This window comes from Rana temporaria, chromosome 4 (assembly GCF_905171775.1).
Source record: "Rana temporaria chromosome 4, aRanTem1.1, whole genome shotgun sequence".
Lineage (NCBI taxonomy): Eukaryota > Metazoa > Chordata > Amphibia > Anura > Ranidae > Rana > Rana temporaria.
This window is the reverse complement of record NC_053492.1, coordinates 248922631-248937946: the sequence shown is the minus strand read 5'-3', so window position 1 is coordinate 248937946 and position 15316 is coordinate 248922631. Positions and strand designations below refer to the sequence as shown.

Here is a 15316-nt window from a genome sequence, read left to right as displayed (position 1 = left end):
ATAAAAAAAAGGGAAATAAATAAAAAAATTACAAAACTGTAAAAATATTTTTTCCATTAAAAACTTTTACTACTCTCAATTTGTTCAGCTTGTGTGCTGCATGTGGGTGCAGGTACATGCAAGTGTGTGTCCCCGAATGCAAACACACTCACAAGCACCTGTACCTACAGCAATATCAAATTGGGAGCAGTGGCTATGTCTCTGCAGCTGCTGCACCCCAGTTGACATGAATGGGACTGCCTGCACGTGGATGCATGGAACACCTGGGCATTCTGTGCAGGCAAAGATGTCCCTTACATTTAAGTGCACTGTGTGAATGTTGCCTGTCTTTACAAATGTGTGACGTGAGTAAGTATGGTATGATGTGAAGACCTGATGTAAGCCCTCATTACAATATAAGGTCCCTATCGCACATACATGCTTACACAGACTAGTAGGCTAGGGAGTAGCCAAAAAATTCACAAGTTTGGTTCGAGGCAGGTTTTGGAAACCTTACAGAAGTTTGGCTGCTGAATCCGAATGCCGTTGAAGAGAATGGGAGCTAAATGTTAAAAAATCAGTTCCGGATATTTTCAAAGCCAATTGGCAATAATAATAATAATACTGAGGGACCTATACAATAAAAAAAATGCAATGGGGTTCTTACTAAACATACATTATCCTTGTTGAAGAGCATGCACCCCCCCCCCAAATTCCATGGCAGGATGTTTTAGGTGTTTTTTTTTATACTGTTTCTGTTTTTTTTGTGATCGAGTAGGGTCAATATCTGTGTGTAACTCTGGGGTGTGGGGCGTCAGTATCTGAGTAGGTAAAAGATGGAGTTGAGCTAAAAAATTTGTGTCTTATGCAGATCACCAGTGAAAAAATAACAATAACAAAAGAAAAAGTCCAATGAACAGTCTAAAGAATTTTTTCAGATGTGCATAAAAATGTGAAAAAGGTGATATGGTAAACAGTTCAGTGTAGAGACAGCTTTTGAGAACGTGTTTCAGCACAGGAATGTAGAAACCAAAATAGTCCAGGTTTCCTGGTGTTGCAGACCCTTACCAGAGTTAATGATCCAAAGGATCAACACAAGCAGATAGCCATACACCTGGGCTAGACAGGAAACCGGATCCCCAGCCAGACACAGTCACCCGATAATCCAGCAATAGTGAACCAAAAAAAGAAAAAGCTCCAATGGTGCGATATTGTATGGTATACAGGTAAATAACAACCCCAAGTGACTGGCAAATGGACAGTGTGACATAAACCTCCACCTCAGAACACACTGGTCCTTACCAGATTCATGTGAATAAAGAGCAAAGAAATCGTGAATGATGACTGTGCAGCTGCTGAAGGGAAACATCCAGCGATCCTCAGAGAAGCACTCAGGGCAATGATCCAACCATCAAAGAAAAAAGGGGGCCACAATGGTGTGATATCGTTTTAAAGATTCGCCCTCTCTTTGATATTATCAGTAGCCAAGAACTACTCTATCACTCTTATGCAGACTATTTTGGTTTCTACATTCCTGTGCTGGAACACGTTCTCAAAAGCTGTCTCTACACTGAACTGTTTACCATATCACCTTTTTCACATTTTTATGCACATCTGAAAAAATTCTTTAGACTGTTCATTGGACTTTTTCTTTTGTTATTGTTATTTTTTCACTGGTGATCTGCAAAAGACACAAATTTTTTAGCGCAACTCCATCTTTTACCTATATTATTATTGTTTGTATAAACATTTTGAGTTTGCAGCTTTCACTTATTGTATTAGATAAGCGCACTTTTTTTCTTTTACCATTGATTGTCAGTATCTGAGTGCCTCCTTATTGTTAAAGGAGCCTTTCAGATTTTGATAAGCCCCTGCTCACAGACTCCCACAACCACCAGGCCAGGGTTGTTCAAAAGAGGCCTTGTCCTTAGTAACAAGATGCTATGCGGGGGGGGGGGGGTTTACCCCCATTACATGTTTAGGGCCTGTGGCCTGGTATTTTTGAGAGGTGAGGGCTGTATGCTTGCCCCCCCCCCATTTCCTGGATTTCCAGGCTGCATGCTTGAACAAGTGTCTGCTGTGGATTTTTTATGGGGTCCCCACATTTTTTTCTTCTGTGTGGGGTTCCCACTTACAATTGATATCACACTCAAAGGGTCTGGGATAAAATTTAGAGGGCACATAATGTTTTTTTTTTTTTTAGTGCACTCATTGTGATGATCCATCCATTGTGATGATCCATCATTTTCTGCTATTTCTAAATTGATAAGCAATAAAGGCTTTTAACCACTTGACCTCTGGATGGTTTTATCCCCTCATGGCCAGGTCATTTTTGCTATTCAGCATTGTGCTACTTTAACTGGCAATTGTTTGGTTATGCAACTTGTTTGGTTATGCACTGTACCCAAATGAAATTTATAATCATTATTTTCACACAAATAGAGCTTTCTTATGGTGGTATTTAATGACGATTGAGTTTTTTTTTTGCTAAATAGACGGAAAAATACCAAAAATGTTTCTTACTTTTGACACCAATTTGATATTTCCAGGTGGAGGATCGCATCTTCTTAATATATAATAAAGTGAGAGATATTGCTACATTTAAAAAATTGCAATAACTAAAACAACAATCCCTGAGAATGTCCCTGCTGTCACTGCACTTAACTAACCGGAACAAAACAAATATGCTAGAGCTTTTTAAACCCAGTAACTAAAACAATGGCAATTGGCAGTCTGCAGTGGGCTAAAGTCTTAGAGAAACAGGTCCTTTTAGGCTTTGAAAGCCTATTGTATAGTTCACTCAATTGAGTACAAGTCTTTTTGTAGAGGTGGCCACTGAGCTCCACAGCCAGCTGCATACGGAGATGGTATCTGGAAAAAAAAGGGGATGAAGTCTCAAATAAAGATAACAAACAAATAACATGCACTCAGATTAAGGAAAGTAATACTTGTGGTTTTAAAACTTAGTGCTAGATGTATAGGTAAGGTAGCTTCAGGGGACAGGAGTTGAGATTAGCCATTTGAATACTAACGCTTGATGTTTTCTTGCTTCCACCAGGACCATATCATGATATTTATAGTTAAGGTATATAGGTTAGCGAGGCCCAATAGTTTTGTGAGAACCCTTCAGCCCTCCGTTGTAAACCCAGTAATCAGAAATTGTTGCGGCGTAGTCAAAATTCACATTTTTACCTTTAGTGTAAGTATCTCAGTGGAATCAGCGTGCAGAATATCCTCCACATGAGATGCAGTCTTTGGCATCAGTCTGGTCCAGGCCATGCCTAATAAAGCTGAACTTTGAAGAGAGCCCAGTTTTTGCAGTTAGTGTCTATTTATATTGCTGCCAGGATATCAGCATCCCAGGGTTGCATCTGATTGATCTTCATCTCAGAAAGAGTCTGCGTTTTGACAGAGACAGTAGCTGATACGGGTGAGGTATTCAAGATGGTTACTGGAGTCTGAGCATGGGAGTCAGAACTGGAGGAGCCATAGGATGAATTGGATTTACAAGATTGCATCAGTTTACTGCAGATGAGAACACTGAAGGTAAGAGTTCTCCAGGTGAAACCTCTCCTGGAGTAGGCAGCTCTATATTAAAATCTGAAAATTTAAGGGAACAAAATTGAACTAACTGTTGTCATGGTCACTTTACAAGTCTGCATAAATACATTCTCAACATGCTTATTTACAGCAATAGTAAAATACTTAAAAAAGCTGTATATCTTTTTTTTTTCAATGACCTTGAGATCCTATTTCCTCAGCCTATCTACCCAACCTTTTACACTGTACCATTGTAAATTAGCATCACAAGATGCTAAAACATGGACATGCTTGGGTGTGCTGAAGCACCCCCTAAAATTCTTCCAGCACTTCCAATGCTGCCCAATTAATGTACATGTCTGGTCCACTCACATTACTTTGCAAAATTGCATTAATCCACCCTAGACTCTAGAAAACCTGCAAAGCAATGTAAGTGCTATTGTGGAGTGATACAGCATCTCCGTGGAGCAGGTCCCGATAGAGTTCCTACAGTTCCAGATACACATGCTCTCTGATGCCCTGTACACACAATCGGTTCATCCGATGAAAACGGACTGATGGATTTTTTCATCAGATATCAGATGAAGCTCACTTTCATCAGTCGTGCCTATACACTATCGGTTAAAAAAAACGATTGTGTCGGAGCGCGGTGACGTAAAACACAACAACGTGCTGAGAAAAATTAAGTTCAATGCTTCTGAGCATGCATCGACTTGATTCTGAGCATGCGTTGATTTTTAACCAATGGATTTTCCCACAGACGATCGTTTTTTTCTATCGTTTTTTTAACCATCAGATAATTTTAAAACAAGTTCCTAGTTCCTAAAAACCGATGGGGCTCACACACGATCGGTTCGTCTGATGAAAATGGTCCATCAGACCGTTTTCATTAGACAAACTGATCGTGTGTACACGGCATGAGGCTCTAGGGCTGTCAAACCAGTAGATTGATAATTCCTGAGCTGGTGTCAGCAGCCTCCTTTCCTAAGACAAGCAGGGCTACCAATATTCGGTTGCCCCAGGTCTTATACACAACGCTTTAGCGCCTGGCTACCAGACCTAAGCACATCAAACCGGTACCTGTGGTCTAAAAGCAGTCTGGGTTCAGGGCAGGCAATGTTCAGAGAGTAGTCAGGGTCAAATCCATGGTCAAAAGGCAGGTAGAGTTCAGAGAGTAGTCAGGGTCAAATCCATGGTCAAAAGGCAGGTAGAGTTCAGAGAGTAGTCAGGGTCAAATCCATGGTCAAAAGGCAGGTAGAGTTCAGAGAGTAGTCTGAAGTCCAATCTGAGGTTGATAACAAGGAAATCCAAGCTAGCTGACAGGGCAGGTATTGGGCAAGGGTAAAGATCAAGGCACAAGAACAAGGCAGGTAAACAGGGAGCACTATCACAAGCACAATACTAAGATTGGCAGACTTAAAACAGGTTTAAACTCCACCCAGAGGCTCTATCTACACCAATCACTCTAGAAAACACAGACTGGGGGAGGACAGATCCAAGCAGTGACAATCAGTCAAATGAAATTGTAGGCACCATAAACAGTTAATTAATAGATTAATAAAACATACACATTTATCCACAGGTGCAATGCGAAAGGAGAATAATAAAAACAGTCAAAAGTACAGATGGCAGCAAACGTACAGATGCATGGTACCTCACCATCCCCTCTGACACCGCCCAATAAACTGTCCACAACCACCGCATTCAGCATCTGGCAGGGTGTCAGCCAGCTCCCCAGCTGTTTGTCATCAGTCCCCTCCTCCTTACAGTTCCACGGAATGAGATAGCCATCCTTCAATCACCATTGGCTGAATCATTGGTATTACCACAGTGAGTTCATGTACTTTTGACTGTTTAATATCCCCTTTCCCATTGCACCTGTGGATAAACTTTTATGCTTTATTAACCTATTAATAAACTTTTTATGGTGCTTACGATTTCATTGTTCTCTAACCTTTTCTAATTGGTCAATTGAGTATGGAAGCAACGGTCCACCGCGACCCGTTTTATTTGGCTTCTGGGTCTACTTTTTTGTGCCTGAATTCCTGTTTGACCAATCACCCTGCAGATGGACAGTCAGACAGGGAGAGCGCAGGAAAGCTATGAGTAAGCACTGATTGTAGTGCGAAACGTCAGCTGTATGCCCCTGTCTTTGCTGTGATGTATGGTGTTTGATAACTTTTATCAATAAAAGGCAACCGAGAAGGTTTTTCCAGAGTGCGGCTGTCCAAACATTTCTTTCTACAATATGTGAAAATATGAATAAGAACAAGTCCAATGATGTAAATCAGTCCTTATAAATAACAGGCAAGATCCGCCACAGACAAGTGGTTGTTCTCAAGTGGACACTGATGATAATAGCAGGTGTATGGAACATCCAGAGGTATATGTCATCCAATCATAAGAATATACAGGCATACCCCACTTTTAAGTACACAATGGGACCAGAGCATGTATGTAAAACGAAAATGTACTTAAAGTGAAACAATATATTTTTTCACTTCTAGGGTGTAGTAGGGGGTCAGGAGCTGTAGTTGAGGTCTCAGGGTCTGTATTGGGGGTGTCAGGGGCACACTGGAACAGGATGGGCTATGCTATGGGAGCTTTAGCTCCTTCTACTGTGGCTGCAAAATGTCTGTACAGTACTTGTAAGGCACTTTACATACACTCGCGGGTATGTCCTTACTCGCGAGTGTATGTAAAGTGAGTGTACTTAAAGCGGGGTATGCCTATATACTCTTACCGGGTGGTTCATCGCTCCCCACATTGCTTTTATCCTGTGATCACATTTTATGTATGTTGTTTTTATTTTTTCAAATAAAAACCTGCTTTTTTGACCTACACTATTGGAGGCATTTTTTCTCTACATACCCCTTCGGATGTGAGTCTTTTTGGCTATCCAATTTGGTAATAAGCTTTCCAGTCTTACGTGTCACCTACAAGATCTCTCTGAGGTGCTTCCGAAGTTCCTGGGCCTCGTTGATCGTTTGGACGATTCGCTGATCTGGTTATCCATGCTTTGCTGACTTGTTGTCGCTGACACTCGGGTCCACCCATTCCGGTAAGAGTATATATTCTTATCAATGATTGGATGACATATCACTCTGGACGTACCATACACCTGCTATTATCATCAGTGTCCACTTGAGAACAACCACTTGTCTGTGGCGGATCTTGCCTGTTATTTATAAGGACTGATTCACATCATTGGACTTGTTCTTATTCATATTTTCACATAGCAGGACTTCAGATTGATTTTCATGTGAATGTTTATTTGAATAATTATTTATTTTACCTGGACTGTCATAGAACCACTGGACTGTCCCTTGTCACCCTGCGCTCTGCCCATCAGCCCATCATGGGTTCTCCCACCCTATCCAGGAAGAGCTCAAGCAAATTGGTGCCACTCATTTATCCTCTGGGGGAAAGAATAGAAGAAGATTTTAGGGTCTCTGCTTATATTGTGACAACCACAGCCACTTTGTGGCCAGCTGCCCTAATAAGCCGTGAAACACCCTTGGACACACATAGCCATGGACTTTATTGTAAACCCCCCTCAAATGGGCTCACAGCTATCTGGGTGGTACTGGACCACTTCAGTAAAATTGCTCATTTCATTGCATTTGCCAAACTCCCCTCCGTTATACTCCTGGCTTCCTTGTGTGTCTTATATTTAGACTCCATGGGGTGCATAGAACATTGTCTCCGACAGGGGTACACAATTTGTTTCCAGGTTCTGGAAAGCCTTCTGTGACCTCTTGGTAAACAGCCTCTCTTTTATGTATGCCTATCATCCTCAAACTTATGGGCAAACAGAGAGGATAAACCAATCCTTGGAGACCTATTTTCGCTGTTTTGTCTCTGATAAGCAAGTGGAATAGTCTTCAGCATTGCTGAATTTGCCTACAATAACTGGCCTCATTCTTCTACTGGAATGTCTCCATTCTATTGCATTTATGGTTTCCATCCTAAATCTTGTTCGTTCTCTGACATTTCTTCTGACATTCCAGATGCTAACACAACAGTTCACATGTTTTATCAGATTTGGAGTAAAGCCCAGGCTCACTTGTCCTCTAGCTCCACTGCCCAAAAATACTTTGTGGATCGTCTCCACTCTCAGGCTTCTCAGATTAAGCCCAGGGATCGGGTTTGGCTGTCCACGAGAAATCTGTCTCTCAAAGTTCCCTCACAGAAACTGGTCCTAGGTTTATTGGGCCTTACAAAGTTATTAGCCAGGTAGACCCAGTGTCCTTTAGATTAAAACTTTATGCCTCTATGAGGATTCCTAATGTCTTCCACATTTCTCTTCTAAAATCTCTTTAGAAGGATACCATTGTTTCATCTCAGCCTCAGATCATGGTCAAAGGACAGGAAGAATATGAAGTAGAATGTGGACTCCAGGAAAGTGAGGAATTATATCCAGTATCTGGTGGCCTGGAAGGGCTTTTGTCCTGAAGAATATTCTTGGGCCCCAGCTACTGCTGTTTACGCTAACAGACTTGTGCGGAACTTCCATCATCAGAATCCCGACAAACCTGCTCCAAGGGGTCAGAGGGCCCGGGGGGGGGGGGGGGTGTTAATGTCCTCACTCCAGAATTATGGTTTTGGCTATGGCACTCTCATTGTTTGTCTTCCCACCTGCAAAGTGATTAATGTGGCCGGTCCTTGGATGGAAATCAAACTTGTTATAAGCCAGCCAAACATGCACTCGCATGTGCAATTCCTTATAAAGCCCCCTATCTGTCTGCCCTGCTCTGCTAGTTTTTGTTTACCTGTGTATGACCTTGGACTGGATTTTGGTCTATTCCCTGAACTCAGACTGCATTTTATGCCTGTCTGCCAACCGCAAGTACCTGTTTGCTTTGCTCCTGTCCTGGTGTAGTGGCTAGGCACTATAGCATTGTTTATAAGATCTGGGGACAGCCGAGTACCAGTAGGCCTGCTTCCATTATGAGAAAGGGGACTGCTATAGGCGAAGAACACAGTAGCCTGCTTTAGTGTCTGACCCCCTGTGTTGGGGTAGACGTGACACCACCAGCATACAGAGGACAGACCGCTAGTATACAGGGGCACTGACCACCAGTATATAGGAGAACTGACTACCAGTATACAGGAGAACTGACCACCAGTAAATAGGGTGACTTATCACCAGTATACAGGGAAAATGACCACCAGTATACAAAGGACTGATCACTATTATACAGGACAACTGACCACCAGTATACAGTACAAAGGACTGACCACCAGTATACAGGAGAACTGACCACCTGTATACAGAAGAACTGATCACCAATACGCAGGGGGACTGACCATCATTATACAGAGGACGGACCACCAGCATACAGAGGACTGACCACCAGTATATAGAGATCAGACCACCAGTATACAGGGGGATTGACCACCAGTATACAGGGGAACTGACCACCAATGTATAGGATAACTTACCACCAATAGACAGGGGCACTGACCATCAGTAGACAGGGGGATAGACCACCAGTATCCAGTATACAGGGGAACTGACCACAAGTAGATGGGGGGATTGACCACCAGCATACAAAGGACTGACCACCAGCATAAAGAAGACAGGCCACTAGTATACAGGGGTACTGACCACCAGTATACAGAATTGACCACCAGAATACAGGGGAACTGACAACCAGTATACAGGAGAAATGACTGCAAATATACATTGGAACTCACTGCCAGTATTCAGGAGAAGTGACCACCAGTATGCGGGAGAACTGACCACTAGTATACAGGGGAACTGATCACCAGTATACAGAATTGACTACCAGAGTACAGGGGAACTGACCACCATTATACAGGAGAACTAACCACCAGTATACAGGAAAAATTACTGCAAGTACACATTGGAACTCACTGCCAGTATGCAGGAGAAGTGAACACCAGAATGCGGGAGAACTAATCACCAGTATGCAGGAGAACAGAGCATCAGAATACAGGGACACGCTGACCACCAATATACAGGGGCGCAATAGCCACCAGTATACAGGGGGACTGGCCGCCTTTATATAGGGGTACAATGACCGCCAGTATACAGGAACACACTAATTGCTGCTATACAGGGGCACACTAACAACTAGGACACAGGGGAACTGACCGGCAGTATGCAGAGGAACTGAACAAACAAATCATACAAATTAATATATAAATGTGCAAAAAAACGATATACATTACTGCATATTAGGAATGAGCCGAACACCCCCTGGTTCGGGTCACACCAGAACTTGCGAACAGGCAAACACTGTTCGAACACGCGAACACTGTTAAAGTCTATGGGACACAAACATGAAAAATCAAAGGTGCTAATTTTAAAGGCTTATATGCAAGTTATTGCCATAAAAAGTGTTTGGACATGCATCAATGCAAAAAAAAGTCTGACTCAGGAAACCCCCCTCTCATCAGAGTGGAACGGCATCAGCTATTTAAGAGCTGTCACGGCGAGTGTAGCGTCATTCGACGGGAACCTCCTCTGAGGCATCAGTAGCGGCTTTTGTTTTTCGGTATCGTTGGGTCGAGAATGGATTACATCTCTGGAGTTTTTGGGTTTTTATTTTTTAATAAATTACTTGTCCCAAGCTGGCTCTTGTTTTTTTTTTTTTTTACATTTTTTACACTTTTTTTTGAAATGGTTAGGGTAGAATGTACCCTGTTACCAATTCACATAGGGGGGGGGGGCGGGATCTGGGGGTTCCCTTGTTAAAAATGTATTTTATTGGAATTGTATGTGATAGATCAACACAAAGTGGCAAATAATTGTGAAGTGGAGGGAAAATGATAAATGGTTTTCAATTTTTTTTACAAATAAATATTTGAAAATTGTAGTGTGCATTTGCATTCAGCCCCCTTTGCTCTGATACACCTAGAACCATTTGCCTTCAGAAGTCACCTAATTAGTAAATAAAGTCGACCTGTGTGTAATTCAATCTCAGGCTGTTCTGAGGTTTGTTAGAGAACCTTAATGAACAAACAGCATCATTAAGGCCAAAGAACACACCAGACAGGTCAGGGATAAAGTTGTAGAGAAGTTTAAAGCAGGGTTAGGTTATTAAAAAATATCCCTAACTTTAAACATCTCCCGGAGAACTGTTTAATCCATTATCCGGAAATGGAAAGAGTATGCCACAACTACAAATCTACCAAGATATGGCCTAAACTGACAGCTCAGGTGGGATAATCTGTCCACAGGACAACTACTAGCCGTGCACTCCACATATCTGGTCTTTATGAGTGCCAAGAAGAAAGCCATTGTTGAAAGAAAGCTATAAGAAGTCCAGTTTGCAGTTTGCGAGAAGCCATGTGGGGGGACATAGCAATCATGTGGAAGAAGGTACTCTGAACAGATGAGACCAAAATTTAACTTTTTGGTCTAAAAGCAAAACGCTATGTGTGGCGGTAAACTAACACTGCACATTACCATGAACACACCATTCACACCGTGAAACATGGCGGTGGCAGCATCATGTTATGGGAATGCTTTTCTTCAGCAGGGACAGGGAAGCTGATCAGAGTTGATGGGAAGATGGATGGAGCCAAATACAGAGCAATCTTAGAAGAAAACCTGTAATGTCGCGTACACATGATCGGACATTTCCGACATTTCCGACAACAAAACCGTGGATTTTTTTTCCGACGGAATGTTGGCTCAAACTTGTCTTGCATACACACGGTCACATAAATGTTGTCAGAAATTCAAGAACGCGGTCACATACAACACTGACCACCAGTAAGCAGGGGCGCACTGACCACCAGTATGCAGGGCCAGTGACCATCAGTATAAAGGGCCTTACAGTATACAGGGCCTTACTCACAATTGTACAAGAAGCACACTGACCACCACTGTGCAGATGCACACTAACCACTAATGCAAGAGGGCACACTGAGTCTTGACTGCCTTGTTGTGTAGTGCTGGGGATTTATTATTGTGTTTGCTGGGGTTTTATTACTATGCTTTTCTGGGGGTTAATTGTTAGATGCTGAGAGTTAATTTTTGTGAAATGTTGGGAATTACTGTGCTGTGCTGGGGTTTAAGTATTAAGCCATGTCCTGGGTCAATTACTGTGCTGGGGGTTAGTTACTGTGCTGTGTTGAGGGTCAATTACTGCGTAGTTCTGGGGGTTAATTATTGTTGTATGCTGGGAAGTAATTTTTTTCTGTGCTGGGATTATTACTGAACCTGACACAAGCTGGCCCCAACTGGGCTTATTTTATTCCTATAGTCTCTTCAGTTCACCCCAGGCCTTATTTGGTATATACAAAGGGAAAAGCCATAGACCATGAGGAAACACTCACTTGCTTGCCAAGTCCACTTACTAGTCACACCTACATAGTAGGAGGTATAATTTGCTGCATTAGCATTAGCAATTAGCATCCTCTCTTGTACTCCCATCACCAGCACAGCACCCCTGGAGCTAATCTGTGTCAGACATTTGTAAGACAAAAGCTGGCTTTACACTGATCAGTGGCAGCCCCATTAGGGGTGCAGGGGAGCCGCCCCCCTAATCCATGCGCCCTGGCCCCTAATCTCCATGCAGGATTTCAATGTGGCTTTTCTTTTAAGCACGTAATTAGACCTGGAGGCTCTAATTGGCTTAAAAAAGGGGTAAGCTTGGAGCGCAGTGAACCCACCCACTTCTGTGAGATTAGCGAATTCTTGTCAGCATTTAAGCTACGTAAATTGAAAAAACATATCTGGTAATATATCCACCTTATGTTACCACATTTTGTATATAGAAATGATTTATATACAATATAATGTTTGTAAAAATAAAATGGACCTTTCCTGCAAAATTAGAAGCTGATCTGTGTGAAGGCAGTTCTGAAAAAAAAAAAAAAAACCTCACTGTATTCTTCAAGACAGATTCAAGACAGATTTTAATTACATTTGGCTTCTTAGCCCTTCATTTCAACAAAACATAGCTTAAGAGGAACTATGGTACTCAGGGTAGAAGGGGGCTAACTAACCAGTTTTAGAGCTTTAATTACCTCGCCACTCCTGACTCCTCTGACTAACCTGCCTATGTACTAATTAAACTCTTATTCATCAAATCTACTGTTATTCTTTCTCATCTCACTTCAGTAAGCCTAATAAGCCACTTAATTCAGTCAGAGGACAATTCCCATCACATAAAGAAAGTGCGGACTAATGGTTGACGTTTTGAGCAGTAATCAGATAAAACAGCTAATGAATGTTGGTTTGGGAAAATTTTACTTTGTGAACATATCCCAGCGGTACCATTTTATCAGGCAACAAGATCACAAACAACAAAATTAACTCATGCACATCTTGCCTGGTTGCTTTATAACAAACAGGGAATTTTCTATTTTAACCAAATTAGCTCTCATGCCTATACACCGTCACCTGCTATGAACAAAAGCACATTTTATATTACTGCCTTGGGCATGGTTTATTCAACAACAACTGTGTCATTATTTATAGTGGCACTAAAGGCTAATATATGGATAAGAATAAACACATTTCTGAAATCACCAAAAGAAAGCAGTGTTTCTTCTAAAAACACAAAACAAAATTTGTAATACTATGTTATCTTAGTGGATGTAAACCCTTTCCTATACCCAGTGAAGTGAACAGCTTCAGATGATACACAGGGATGAAAAAAATCTCACTACATATGTTTTAAATGTATATCTTATCTACTATCTTCAGCTTGCTATATTCTTTAAAAGTGCACATCATGTTACAAACTTTCTCCTCCTGTTCAGCACTGGGAGTGAAGTTTCGGCATACACTGTGTGACAGCTGATTGTAGGAAAGGCACCCCCCCCCACACATAGGCAGAGGAAAGAAGGAATGTGCAGAGCTGTGCTGTGAATAGACCAGCTCTCTGCTAATCTATTTATAGCACCATTCCCAACACAAATATCAGGCTTGTTTTATCTCGGTTCTCAGAGACCTTTTCAGTAGTTATTATGCTGATAACAGAAGTAGGGAGCAGCAGAAAGACACATGACTTAAAGTGGAGGTCCACCTAAAAAAAATATATTAAAAGCCAGCAGCTATAAATACTGCAGCTGCTGACTTTTAATAAATGGACACTTACCTTTCCAGGGCGAATGCGATGTCGGCAGCCGAAGCCGATCTGTCGCTCGGCTCTCGGCTGCTGCCGTTACCATTCTCAATAAAGGGAATCAGGAAGTGAAGCCTTGCGACTTCACTTCCTGGTTCCCTACCACGCATGTGTGAGTTGCGCTGTGCGTCCTCACTGGTCCCTGCTGTCTTCTGGGACCTGTGTGTCTCCCAGAAGACAGCGAGGGAGGACAGAGTATGTGCCGGAAGTGGCATAGGTCACCTCAATCACTGAGGTGATATATGCCCAGAAGTGGGAGCAAATACCTGTATTACACAGGTATCTGCTCCCTCCTCCCCCTGAAAGGTGCCAAACGTGACACCGGAGGGGGAGAGGATTTCAAAAAGTGGAAGTTCCATTTTTGGGTGGAACTCCAATTTAAAGTGATGGAGAGAGATAAGAAAACGCTGCATATATATGTGCCTAGGTCAAATTTCATGATTCAGGTTTACAAATACTTTAAATTAGAATTAAAGGCTAATATAAGTATATGTACAGTATATAACAAGTGCAGTGCTCACAAACTCCTAACTAAAATAATGAATGAAAAAAAAACAATCCAATGTTTTACCAAAATCTTGTTATGCCTTTTGTTAAAAGCAATATTTGTAATCAAAAAGCTTCACTCTATACAACGGGGATGCGCAAATCCACGCATCAAAACCCAGGGAACAGAGCCTATGTCAGGACTCTATTTAACCTCCCTGGCGGTATGATTATTTCAGATTTTAGGTGCTGAAAGCGGTACCATTATTTTGCAAGGAAATTTGGTGTTTTACATTGTAGGCCTGTAATTCTTATGAATAACTCACTTAAATCTGTCCAAACAAGAGTCTAGTAGGCATCCCGGGTATGAAAAAGTTTGAAAAACAAAATCATAAATAAAACAAATAATAATATAATTATAATAAAAATTATTTAATAATGTAATCAACTCAAAATCACTGAAATTTGCTCAGTTGCAGAATTGTCTCTGTCATTACTTTTATTCTTTTATGACGAATTTCCCCACAAATCGCTATCGCTCAATTCTGAAAGTGATTATAATTTATTATCGCTGTTTTCTAGCTGTTCTAAAACCACTTTTGACATAAAGGGACACTTTTGGTTGCTATGGACAATCTACAGTTTGCAGGCAGAAAGAACAGTTTTTATTATATAAAAGTACATGTAGGACACTGGGCAGACCAATAGGGACAAGGGGGGTGTGTATTTTTTACATACAGTATACTGTGGAGAAACTTCCCCAAGAAAACCTCCTATTGTTCTCAGAAATAATTTTCATTCAGAAACTTTATCAAAAATAATTTCTGAGCTGCCACAAAAAATAAAAAAGTCTGAGTAGCAAAGGAACACCTTCCACCTCCACTACTAGTATTCACAGGTTTCTGTCTTGGGGTGGAGATGTTAGTACTCACTGCATATACTTTTCCACAGGTTACAACTACACCCCAAAACACATTCTGCTACTCCTCCTGAGTATGGCGATACTACATGTGTGAGACTTTTACACAGCCTGGCCACATACAGAGACCCAACATGCAGGGAGCACCATCATGCATTCTAGGGACATAAATTACGCATAGAATTTCCTGACAACCTATAACACTTTTGAAGGCCCTAGAGCACCAGGACAATAGAAAAGCCCACAAAATGACCCCAGTTTTTAAAGAAAACACCCCAAAATG

General features: G+C 41.7%; 1 protein-coding gene across 3 annotated transcripts in view; it reads right to left on the bottom strand.

Moving 5' to 3' along the window:
* The window catches only part of FUT9 (fucosyltransferase 9), a 285138-nt gene that overhangs the window by 4037 nt on the left and 265785 nt on the right, over positions 1 to 15316 (bottom strand). Inside the window, exons 3-4 of one of the 3 annotated variants that reach the window (XM_040350121.1) lie at positions 3172 to 3579; positions 2503 to 2850 (exon numbers count right to left, since the gene is read on the bottom strand). The exons of 1 other annotated variant lie outside the window; for it this stretch is intronic. In XM_040350121.1, coding sequence (XP_040206055.1) covers positions 2503 to 2542 — 40 coding nt within the window. In that variant the 5' untranslated portion in view covers positions 2543 to 2850; positions 3172 to 3579. The remainder of the gene's footprint in view (positions 1 to 2502; positions 2851 to 3171; positions 3580 to 15316) is intronic. One more of the 3 variants, XM_040350122.1, reaches the window with a different exon arrangement.